Source organism: Scomber japonicus, chromosome 12 (genome assembly GCF_027409825.1).
Source record: "Scomber japonicus isolate fScoJap1 chromosome 12, fScoJap1.pri, whole genome shotgun sequence".
NCBI lineage: Eukaryota > Metazoa > Chordata > Actinopteri > Scombriformes > Scombridae > Scomber > Scomber japonicus.
In genome coordinates this window covers 5,845,734-5,858,859 of record NC_070589.1, presented here as the reverse complement: position 1 = coordinate 5,858,859, position 13,126 = coordinate 5,845,734, and the positions used below count along the sequence as shown (strand labels likewise).

Sequence of the window (13,126 nt, the reverse complement as noted above, 5' to 3'; positions counted from 1 at the left end):
GGACGTTGTAACTACAGTGAATATTGTCACATTATATACATATAAATTATAAATGTGTTTTTTACACTAAGCACCACTAAACTGTTGTCACATATAAGCCATCAGTGGGTTTAATGGGTTAATTTAACAGTCGAGTGCAAATGCTAACGCTAGCTTATTTTATTTTCATTTGTCAGTAAGTGCACAACTGCAGTGTCTGATTTGAGTCAACACTAACCTATGGAAATTTGTGCACTACACAAGTAAGTACAGAGTGTCCACAGTGAAGTATGTGATTTAAGACACAACAATAGAAGGTCTAGGCCTCATATTGTATCTTCATAATGATGCTGCCTGGTAGTTTAGTTGCAGGTTGACACATGTTTAACCAGGAGCAGGCAGCTGTTTCTCCACCTTACATTGTGTTACCTTCTGAATTATGTACAGTATCTTTAATGGCTTTGTTCTACTTTTGAATTGAAAATCTGACAGTGCACATAAACTGGGGCAGGGACATGCTCATGCTGTTTCAGCAGTTTACTGTTGCTAGCAGTTACTTTTGATATTTGACACATGATAAATTCAAGACTGTCTACATTAAATTACAAAAAAGGCAACACATATTTCTTCACAGCTCTGTAACTCTATGAGTACAAAGTAAATGAAGAAAAATAAAATTTAAAAAAAATTCATGTCTAATATCTAAAGGTCAGATGTTTTGCTTTGAGTGTATCTGTCTGGATCTTAATGAACACTTCATTACTGTAATTATTACTCTGAGACAAAACGGAGTACATGGTGAAAGTAAATCAAAGTATCAAACCTGAAAATGAATTAAAAACCATAAAAAGCACATTTTGCTGAATCAGGGTTTGCTTTAATGAATTATTCAAGTGGGGGCCAATAAAGTGATGCGATTAAACATTAATAATGTTACTGAAAATAGAAATGGAATACTAACATTTAACCAGAAATGAACAAGATAATGTAGTGTTAAGTGAAACAGATTTGGATCAAAGTAAATTAAAGTGTGTTTGAATACTTAACTTTAAATCATTGGTTCTTGCTGTTGTCGGGCTCTGCTGAACTTGATACTGGACTGGTAGGTATAGTTACAGTTATAGTTATGGCCTCCATGGCTTTGAGTTAAAACGTGTAGCTTGTAGGGCTCAATGGTGTCAAGGCAAAACCACAGATTGTACCAAAACTCAACTTTAAGAGATGCTACTAGGGTGCTTTGGTCTTTAAATGTGTTTCTATTTATTGCGATTTAAATGTCAAACTTCAGCGATAGAAGACAGTAAGGCTGTTAGGAGACCAGAGTTTCCCAAAGCGAAAGATGCAAAAATGATGGACTTGATGAAGGCCTCCTGAAACAGAAAGAAAGGTAGAAGTTAGACTATTTCCACCATTACAGCATACAGTCTGAGAAGCACAGGTGGAACTAGTAATGCTAACAATGGCTCTGTTCCATTTAGGTGTGTCAGTAGGTAAGGTCAGTCAGCTAGCAAGCAGGGATACCTGAATGTAATGCAGCCATGTCAAATGTTATTGGTTACAGCTGTCTACAACCAGGTAAGAAAGTTCTATGACATGTTAGTAGATGATTTAATATTGTCTAAAAGAATATGATATGAATGTTGCTGTGATATCGCAGAAAATAGTACGACAGGACATCTTTTTAAAATCGAAACTGAGAAGTAAGACTGAAAAATTAGCATTGAGTTTGAGAAACCTACCCATTGACTGGGCTGTGATGTGTTACTAAGAATGGCCTCTTGGTCAGCTGCTCCAAATGCTACTGGTCAAACAAACAACATAAGTTATAGCACAAAAGTACACTTGCCATCACTCAACATCATAATTTGTCTACCCATAAAACTCAAAACTCAAAATGAACTTTACATTTTCTGATGTTAAGATGCTTGTGCAGCAGGAGAAGGAACCTGAACGAGGCCTGCCAGGTAACGTAGCCAATCAGAACATGCGTTGTCCATGGCGGGGGGAGGAGCATCGACGATTGACGCGCGCCAAAGAACATTGCTACCACTGTGGTCACATAGAAAACCATAGAAAATGGATTAGACATCTAGGAAGTCCTTGCAAAGTGTTGCTGAAGATCAAATTTGATTGAAACAAACCCACCTGCCATCAACTCAGTCACAGCTCCAACTCCCCAGTGAGCCCAGTTAAAGATGTATCGTCTGGAGACACAAATCATACAAATAGATTAATATATTGTAAGTCAGCCAGACAATCCTTCATATACATGCTCAGCTCTATAGTTACATTAACAGTGAGATTAAAGCTAAATCTCTAGTTACAGTTATTGTTCATACTGGACTCACTGGTACCATTTTAAAAAACCAGGCCAGAGAATCTCCTCCCTCCTTGACTGAGCAACAGTTGCTTGTTTCTAATTCAGAGAGAGAAATGATCCCAGTGGTGATTAATGTTACCTTCTTGGCACATTGTGTTACAGGCCATTTTAAATATAATGATGCACAGATATCAAGAACATTCTAGTTGTAGTTTAGATTCAATAACAAAAGGCCTAACTGTCTCTCAAAGCAAGATTACCATGTTTCCTGGATAATTTCCCCTTAACCCAGCCACCAAAACAAGTCCTTAGACCCTTTACTGAAGTAAAAGTACCAATGCAGCAGTGTAAAAATACTCCAAACAGTCTTGCTTGAAGAAATCCTAAAGTACTTAGAAGTAAAAGTGGTGGTTTAGTCCCTCTGGCTGACATATTATTATACTGCTACCACTACTTCTTCATAGGTAGTTCCCAACCTAGGGGTGGGGCCCCTCCAAAGGGTCAGCAGATAAATGTGAGGGGTGGTGAGATGATTCATGGGAGAGGAAAGAAGAAAAAACTAAGTTCTGATACACAAATGTGTTTTCAGTTTTTGGACTTTTTCTCTAATCTTTGATTTTTGCTGAAATATCGGATCATTTGAACATTTATTGAAATGAAACTATGTGAGAAGTATAGAGATAAAAATCAGTATTTGGTGGAGCTGTTAACAACTCATAGACATCTGAAATGTGAGCCTGACTGCACACTGCTTTTTGGTTTCATCTTTAACAATGTGTTGTATTTTAAAAGCTTGTTATATTATCCATTGTGCCAGATCTGCATCTGAAAAGTAACTAAAGCTGTTAAATAAATGTAGTGGAGTAGAAAGTACAATAGTTCCCTCTGAGATGTAGAAAGTAGCATCACATGGATCTAGTACTTATACTTAGACACTTTCCACCATACTGAATACACACACATATATACATTGTAATTGTCCCTGGATAGAAATGTATATGTGTTTACCTGTGAGAGTCAGGTGATGGTCTGAATGCAGCCATGATTGGTTGAAACAGAGATAACGCCAGGACACAACAACCTAAGTAAGGATGGACACCTGCATGCTGCACACACACACACACACACACACACACACACACACACACACACACACAAATAACTGATGCAACAGCCCCCTCTGCTGGTAATGTGTGACTACAGCAAGACAGTAACAAATGACTGTTTTTTTGCAGTCTGTGAGAGTTTCATTATGTCTTAAATTGATTTTAAATTAGACACAATAATATAATGTTTGGTATAATTGTGAATGTTGCAATATTTTTTTCAAATAATAAAGCTGTCAGAGTTTAGGTCAGTTCGCAAATGTATTAGTGCAACTTGGAGAGGCAGAAGCTGGGCAATTCAAACATTTATTCTTTACTTTCAGTTAACTATTTCACCTGTTATATTTTTTCCAATTGTTCATCCATTACCTACAGTAACTAACAATATAATCATATACTGTACTTCTAACTGTCTATTCTAAGCATGTATTATTACTTTCACCTACAGTAACTGTTTCTCTTTGCATCTCTGTTTCCTTGCTCACTATTTATATTCTTATTGAAAAGTGTGAGCAATAGTGAGAGATGGAAGAAGTAGTCTTTATTTTTTAAGATATGAAACATATCTGATAAAGTTCATTATCTTGTTAAAACACTAAAAAAATAAACTCCTTAAATCACAAATTCCTCCATCAGCCACTTCATTTAATTCACAATCTCTGAATATGCAAATACATTTTAACACGTGGTATTGAGGTTTTATAGCTTGATATGTAATAATTTAATCAAATGAAAGTCTATTTGATTTTGTATCAAATGTGCTGAGCTAGTCTGGGACATAAAAGTCTGACTATTGATTGATGTGAGTGGATACTGTACCTCACTCCAGCCCTTCCTGTAGAAAAATGGAAGGGTAAAGGCCACAACGGTCAGAACCACAGTTACCGTCATCAGGATTCGATGAACCTACACACACACACACACACAACATATTTGCATATAATTGTTTTTATGTGTGTATATGTCTGTGTGTATGTTTGTGTGTAAAAATATCCACCTGGAACCAAACTTTCTGGCCAAACAGAAGCTGATTTGGCCAATCGGGTTTATAGAAGCTGGCGATGAAGGTTCCAACACTTCCTGTTAGCATCCAGGCTATGAGCATCAGTGCACCTGGTGGAATAGAAGTAATTAATCAGCTATTGTTGAATGTGGTGAAGAAGTAGTCAGACCTCTTACTTAAAGTCTGTGTAAAGTAAGAATAAAGTAAGTTTGACATACCACAGAAAAGTGTGTTGTTAACCACCCTGCCACATTTGAATGATTAAAAAAAATCACTAAATATATGAAATTAGGCTTCAAAGTTGTGTAAAAATCAGCCTCTTTCTCTGCTACCAAATGCTGTGGGAGTGCCCTCCGAGTTTGCTGAAACCCCGCCCCCTACCAAGTGTCACCTGTCAATCAAAGTCACCACCTGTACCAGAAACATGGACGCTATGTCTGAGAGCTTTCTGCTGCTAACTCAGCTGCTAGCTCAACAGCTAACTTGGATGCTAGCTCAGCTGCTAGCTCAGTGGCTAACTCAGCTAACTGGCTAACTGTAGACTGTAGTAGTAGTAGTAGTGTGTGCTGAATGTATACCGTGGTTGAAGCTTTTTACACATTTTTTAGAAATACATTTATGACATATTTAATGTGTTTACAAGAAAATTCACGGTCTTTAAAGATATAAATGTGAGCTTAGAGTACCATGCATTTTCAGAAGGATTGGTCCTCTGGAGCCTTCTAGAACCTCAGGTGGGCCTGTGATACGTTTTTTGTAGGAGGAGATTAATGGTTGTTGATGATGCCTCTTTGTTTCACCTGGTGGAGAAAAAATTAAGATAAAACGTATTAAATTCTTCATAGTTTTATTTCAGCTATCATACAGTATGTCTGAAAAATGACTCTGGTGCATTCAAGACCAATGGTACATCATGGGAATTTTCACTGTAAGACTTTAAAGGTCACTCTAGGAATATTCTTAGAAGTCAGATAAAGCTGACAGCTACAGCAAGTTGACACTCCCTCTGGTAAAGACAAATCCTTATCCATTACACACTAATGTGCATTAGATATGAGACACACAGCGGTTAAACTAATGTTTAAAATCCCCGCTGCCTGCATATATCAAACTGCAACATGTTTATTTATTCTCTTTAGAGTAAAGTGATGCTGAAAGGAAGTATTAAGCGGGACTTAATTCATGTCAGGCAGTCATATAATCTGCTAAGGCAAATTAAATATTAACCAGGATGTAAGAAGAAGCCCTTAATCACCAAAACTTTATGTTCTGAACATTTCCTGTTAATGACATCCTCTTGTCCACATAAAACTGATACCCAACCAAGATGCTGATGCTGATCAAACTATCATGTGACATAATAAAGCTCTGAGCGCTCTGCTTGATAAGAACTTTATTTGGCCTTTAAAGCACAGGAAGGAATACCAGGGTCAGTGAGTTCACTCTTTATAAAGAGGCACATTTGTGTGTGTGTGTGTGTGTGTGTGTGTGTGTGTGTGTGTGTGTTCTGTCAAAGGCTTATTCTGGGGACACATTTCAAACTTAGGACCAGTTAATTGGGACAAAAGCCATGTCTCCAATTAGGAAAAAGCTGATTTTTGGGTCTGATCCAGTCTGATGTGTGTGTGTGTGTGTGTTTATGTGTGTGTTTAATCTCCTACCATACACAGCCTGTCCACTGGCTAGAAACAGATAGTACTCTTGGTCCAGATCATAGCGCTGTGGTTCCTGATAGGACAGTTTGACTGGCCGACTGAACGTGCACTGGATCACTCCATCTGCCAGTCGCCATGACACCCAGGAGAGACCAGCCTGAAAACACATTAATACACATTAAAAGTGTCAGTATGAGGTCTAGTTAGTCAGAGGATTATACAGTACAGTACAGTTTTGTTTACAACTTTTTTACACTTTAAAGGTGTTTTAAAAATACCTGAGAGAGATGATGTAAAAAGGATTTATCCCTTGAACTTTTCAATATTAAATTCTTTTTTTTTTTTTTTAAAGCTCACTTTTAGGCAAGAGCAGATCTTCTTTTAGCTCATTTAACTAAATATCAAGAAGAAAAATAAAAGTCTAAAATGAACCCTGATAGTGTCTTTGCAAAAAACAAAGCTTTTGCATAAAGTTTCTTGGAAGTGATCAAAAATTAGAAAGTGATTGACTAAAAATCTGAATATTTTTCTTGGCCATTTTTATGCTCTTTTATAACGGTCTCTAACTTCAGCTCCAGTCTTCTTTCCATCAAATGTCATGTCAACAAAAACTTTCAAAGTTTAGGCTTCAGTATCAATATTGGATCAAGATCTCATGCTTTATCCTGCACTGCACAACAAATCAAAATATTATTATTACTGAACTATATATGCAGTTGTTAGTATAAGTAATTTAAACGTTCTATAGAAAATGCAACTTAACTCTCCTCATCCTGAGATCATACATGATAATGTGATATGATCTCCAAACTGCTGTAGCTAACATGTTGTCATATGTATGTTTTAGACAATGTTAAAGACTTTTTGAAAGGCTGTCTCCCAAATTATTTTGTAATATTTCATACTTGTATACTTCCTGTTTATCCAGCACTGGATTCAGTCAGAGAAAACCTGCTTGTATTTATTCTGGATGTGTTTTCTCACCTGTGACTCGTCCTCTGGGTGTGTTCTACCACTGACGAACGCAGCAGTCACTGACACTCTGTTCCCATCTTTTACACACAGGTACACATCATCATTACCCTACACACACACACACACACACACACACACACACACACACACACACACACACACACACACACACACACACACACACACACACACACACACACACACATTATTTCATATTCAGGTGCAGGATGTTAAATGTTAAATGAAGTACATGCAGAACATTAGGGACCGTGTTTAAATGTATAGAATGTGTTTTACAGTACTTATTTAGGTTTGATCAACATTATTATTAATATTCATACTCATTTTAAACATCTAATCAGTAAGTGATGCCTCATAATCTTCTTGTGTGCCACTTTGCTCCAATTTCTGTCATTTTACTTGCATGAAACATCAGTTTGGTCATTATATGATTTGATGTGATGCAGTTTGTTGTGTTTCTCTGAAGGACTAACTTACCATCCATTTGTCCCAGGACAGGGCAAAGGCAAGGTATCCTTCCGCTGGTCCACTCATCTCAAACATCACAGACTGCAGAGAAAAGTGATGAAGACACACTAGTTATATTTATTACATTTCATCTGTATTTCAGTCTGCAGCGTAACCCCTTTGCTGTTTGCTGCTACACATCAAATGGTGAATTACAGAAGAATATTCATTAAAAGCAGGATGAAAGTGAAATGAGTGTGAAAGCTCATTCTTAACCTTAAGCTGGTATGGTATAAGCTATAACCATAAACAACATGAAAAATAATTCTATTTTGACCTGTAAAGCAATGTGACAGATCACCTGGTGAATTTATGTAGATTGATGTTGAATGTTGATGAGTTTTGTGTTTGTTTTCATTTTCACAGAACAAATAATATAGCAACAAAACAGGCAATAGGCTCAGACATGGATGTAAAATAAGAAATTGAAATGAAGTGAAGTAAACAAAAGGACGCTTTAGAATGCTATATATTGAGTGTCTAACAAAGGCAGTGAATATTGATGTTAAAATGCTACATATTGCACCTTTAATTCTATGACTTGTGTCAGAAAATGAAATAATAAAAGGTCACACCGTTTTGTCTGCTCCCTCTGTAGTCATTGACAGAAAGAAGCACTGAGAATCTCCTTCTGGATCACAGCCTGGAGGGTCCAAGAGGCAGGATTTCTGTTGGCCGCATCCATCAGCTGTGAACTAAAAGAATACATTCAGGAAGGGAATTATTAGTCTTAATATGTGACACTGGTCTTAAATGAAAGTGTATTGATTACTGCATGTTCAGACTGGGAATCTGTTGCCCAGATGTCATAACACTCACAGGTCCAGGCAGGACAGAGGGTGTGGTGGTTGGTCTTGTAGTGGTGGTAGTGGTGGGCTGAGTTGGGTGAGGGGTGACACCATGCTGGGAGATGACTGGTCCTCGCTGCTTCACCCAGAATAGATGGTAGTGTGCAACCATAGTTACACTGGAAAATATACCCAACGGTAAAGATGCACATACACTGTTAGCAGTCCAGGATTCAAAAAGTAACATCTGAACGTGTAATGACATATAAAATGATCGTCCTTCCTTCTTTCCTACATCCTTCTTTCCTTCCTTCCTTTCCTTCCTCCCTTCTTTCCTTTCTCCCTCCTTCCTTCCTCCCTCTTTTCCTCCTTCCCTTCCTTCCTCCCTTCTTTCCTTATTTCCTTCCTTCCTTTCCTTCCTCCCTCTTTTCCGTCCCTCCTTCCTTCCTCCCTCTTTTCCTTCCTTCCTTCCTTCCTTCCTTCCTTCCTTCCTTCCTTCCTTCCTTCCTTCCTTCCTCCCTCCTTTCCTCCCTTCATTCTTTCCGTCCCTCCTTCCTTCCTCCCTACTTTCCTTCCTTTCCCTTCCTTCCTTCCTTCCTCCCTCCTTTCCTTCTTCTTCCTTCCTTCTTCCTTCCTTCCTCCCTCCCTTCCTTCCTTTTTCCTCCCTTCCTTCCTTGACTCGAGGACAACTCACTTTTCAAAACAGGTGAAACAACTTAGGTTAAAGAACGGGTTCACAATGTGTTACAGTAAGTCTGTCTCAAAACAACAGTCAACAAATGATCATTCTTTAAAAGATGTATTTAAAAGTTGATGTGAAGCTAATATGAAGCTTCAGCGTCCAAATGAGTCAAATCTTCATCTTCTATGTTTCAATGTTACAGTGTTTTTAGTAGCAAAGTCTTTTTGTTACTATACTTCCACCACAGCTCAACAGGAAACACTAAGAGGGAATTTGATGGTAAACAGACTGTAAATGTATCAGATATCACTTGATATGACTAACTCACACTGATGAAGCATCACCTTCAACCCTCCTGTTGTGCTTGAGTAGGAAGGAAGGAAGGAAGGAAGAAGGAAGAAAAAGGAGGGAGAGAAGTAGGAAGGAAGGAAAGGAGGGAAGGAAGGAAAGAAGAAGGAAGAAGGGAGGAAGGAAGGAAGAAAGAAAAAGGAGGGAGAGAAGTAGGAAGAAAGAAAGGAGGGAGGAAGGAAGGAGGGAAGGAAAGAAAGAAGAAGGAAGAAGGGAGGAAGGAAGGAAGGAAAGGAGGAAGGAAGGAAGGAAGGAAGAAGGGAGGAAGGAAGGAAGGAAAGGAAGGAAGGAAATGAGGGAAGGAAGGAAAGGAGGAAGGAAGGAAGGAAGGAAGGAAGGAAGGAAGAGTCAAAACAGATGGGTCAATTTGACCCAGGAGCATAACAGGAGGGTTAAATGCATTTTTACACTAAATGACTGTGTGGAGGTGTAGAGCTGAATCTGAATATCGGTGGGTTTATACAGTACAAGCACTTACTGTACTTAAGTTAATATCCACTTTTGCACTTTTCCTACTAAATCAAACAGTAATTGAGAATGTGGGTGTCTGATTGCCATGATATTTGCTGAGCTCATTCTTGACACATAGAGTACATGTGAAGTGCTGAACCTCCACTGACTTCACCAAAGGTCTTGGCTCATATGCATCATACAGACAGACACTGCATCGTAGAGCAAGAAGGTAAAATATATTACATTAAACTTTATGTGGACACTTATGATGAAATGCTTTATATTCACTCACAAGAACTGAACCTCACTGGGAGCATCTTCAGGAGCTTTCCAGATGACTGTCACCTTTGTTTGTCTGTGATCGCTTGTATGACTCACTGCTGAACCCTGGACACACACACACACACACACACACACACACACACACACGCACACATTTTATACAGTATACTAAATGAAGCCAGCATTAAATGTTTTAGTTGCACCTGTACAAATACTCTCTATGCTTCATATGTATACCTGGTGCTTACTGCAGGTGAGCAGCTGTGTGTGGACGTTATCAGTCAGGGTGAAGGAGCCAACCGTGGTTACTGAGCTCTGATTGGTTGCATCTCTGGCCTGAAGGAAGAAACCCTCGAAATATGTCGATCCGGTCACGATGACTGGAAATGGTTTTTCAAACATTATTACAACATTATTAACTTACTAAGCTTGTTATTCAGGAATATACAACCTTAACCCTCCTGTTGTCCTCCTGGGTCAAATTGACCCTGTCTGTTTTGACTTTCTTTCCTTCCTCCATCCCCTTTCTTCCTTCCTTCTTCCCTCCTCCTTTCCTTCCTCCATCCCCTTTCTTCCTTCCTTCTTCCCTCCTTCTTTCCTTCCTCCATCCCCTTTCTTCCTTCCTTCTTCCTTCCTTCCTTCCTTCCTTCTTCCTTCCTTCCTTCCTTCCTCCCTCCCTTCCTCCCTTCCTTCCTTCCTTCCTTCCTTGACTCAAGGACAACAGGAGGGTTAACTATTTAAATTTGCTCACTGGATACTTTATTTCTGAGATGTGAACTGCTAATAGGAGTCTACTTCTTAGTTTCATGTTAGAGGCTTTATGACAGCACTGGGTTTATGATGGTGCATTATATAGTTATGAATTACCTTGGATGTAATCTCCAGGTTTGAACACAGTGGTGTTAGTCGTCACCCAGTAGGGACTGGGGCTCGTCTGACCGGGGACACCGTGGTGGGCATCCATGCTGCCACACACTTTGGTGACTTTGCCATTTTCATAGCAGCGTGCTGGCACCCAGTAACACACGGTGACAAAGAGGAAGAGGAGGCAACAATGCCCCACAGGAGCCATCTACAGGATAAAGCATCAGCTGTTACAGTGTGTCCACATTCCCCCATGTACACTATATATTCTACATGGGTTCCTACTCCAGCTGTAAGATTAGTTTGATGCTGCCTGCTGAGCTCTACTGACAATGGACAGTTTTGAACCCTTACATACTGTTCAGGGTGAAGTTTGACCCATTTTTACATTTGAGAGCATTAAAAACACCATATACACATTTCTTTAGCCACACTTTTCTCTAAAAATCGAAATAAAATGCTTTTTTAAAATTTTTGTACAGCTTATACACATTTTTATATATGCAAATCTACAAGTTTGACCTGTTTATTTAAAAACAGTAAAACTCAAAAATCAGCATACAAACAAGTTATATTCATCATATTCTATAAAATGTTCTCCTGCATCATAAAATAGTGATTGTGAATGTCTTTTCCCCCCTAAAATGAATCAAACATTAATTAATGACTGATGGGGAATTTATCAATGTGTATTAATGTGGAGACTAATTATGAGTCAGAATATGAACAGTATGTAAGAGTTAAAAAGGTATAAAAATTGATGCAACAGAGATATCATCATTTAAATTCTACCAGGTTTCCTTTTTGTTAAAACCTGAGACCAACAATGCTACTCAATCAGATTCACTCAGCTGTACAAATGTGTTATGCGGGTAGGGGCTACTTTAGCGACAAGCCGCTAGCCTCCAGCAGAGATGAGGAGCAGTAAGTATAGTCAAAAACACAAGCATGCATCTATTCTATTTCGACGTCTCATTAAACCATAATAAACAAGTAGCCTGTTGGACTCGTGATGATAAGATTAAGAAGAGCACAGCTGTTATTAATAACATGAACAATGGCTCTGTTCGACTCAAGTGTCCCGCTGTGTCATGACAGTGTGACAGTGAAACAGCTGACCAACACCAGGACCCTGAAACTGAAGCCTCTAAATGGAACTCAGCCATCATTCAGTCATTCAGTCCTGTGTTTCTCCTACTGTCACGTCCAAATGTCCTCAGTGAACTCACACACATTAATGGAATGCAGCCATAATGAACATTACTAATAACAGCTGTGTTTGACAAGTTACATATATGGCGTAACATGTATATATGACCACATTAAATAGCTTTGCATTCAGTCAGTTTGGTATCTAAACAGAAAACAGGTTTATCAGTTGAGCTTTTAACAGAGTGTGAATGGATACAGTTGTTGGACTCACCTCTCAGCTGCAGTAGAAGGAAACCGTGCCTCAACTCTGTGGAGTCATTTCCCAGTGTGACTATAGATATGTTTGAGTGCAATGTCACTTCCAGTAACCTGTGTGTGTGTGTGTGTGTACGTGTGAGAGTGTGTGTGTTTCAAAGTGGATCGGAAGGTAATACTGCAGCAGATTTTACAACCGTATGAATGGACTATTGGAACATGACATACTGATATGAGTGAGTTTGAGCCAGGTCAGATTTTATGACCCTACCACAACTTACATACTTGTATGTACATATTCTGTGCATCTATAGAATGTATTGGAAAGAGTGAAAATATATTATTTATAGGCTGTTAACATCATTCCAACATTGTAAAATTAGTGTTGGTGAAATTCCCTTGATGAAATAAAACGGTCGCCAAGGAGATAGAGCTTTTCTTCTCTTTTCATTAGCATGGACTTGAAATTGAAAATTAGATCCACTGTAATCTGTATTTCTTTTCATTTTGGAACAAAGCAAGACAATAAGACATTGTGTCTTCTAATCAGTGATGTTTTCACACTGATTTATCAAAAACAAACAAACAGGTATATAAATGGAGTCATATAGATTGATAAGAAACTAACTTGTTGGTAAGTTTTAACCTGTCTTCCTAATTAAAATGATGTAAAACCACAAATTGTCATTTTTGCATTTCAGTTTTTGTACAAATACAACAAACATAACATGTTAAT

At 38.4% G+C, this 13,126-nt stretch overlaps 1 protein-coding gene across 1 annotated transcript; it reads right to left on the bottom strand.

Moving 5' to 3' along the window:
• Window positions 1–1,256: 1,256 nt before the first annotated feature.
• Window positions 1,257–11,191, bottom strand: frrs1a (ferric-chelate reductase 1a). Its single transcript, XM_053330629.1, has 16 exons — window positions 10,987–11,191; window positions 10,357–10,499; window positions 10,130–10,224; window positions 8,386–8,533; window positions 8,142–8,261; window positions 7,537–7,608; window positions 7,048–7,146; window positions 6,070–6,220; window positions 5,095–5,208; window positions 4,403–4,518; window positions 4,225–4,311; window positions 3,308–3,405; window positions 2,125–2,183; window positions 1,885–2,028; window positions 1,719–1,777; window positions 1,257–1,349 (listed from the first exon to the last, which is right to left on the bottom strand). Exons 1-16 carry the CDS (start codon window positions 11,189–11,191, stop codon window positions 1,257–1,259), a joined length of 1,803 nt encoding a protein of 600 aa, XP_053186604.1.
• Between the last annotated feature and the right edge of the window lie 1,935 nt (window positions 11,192–13,126).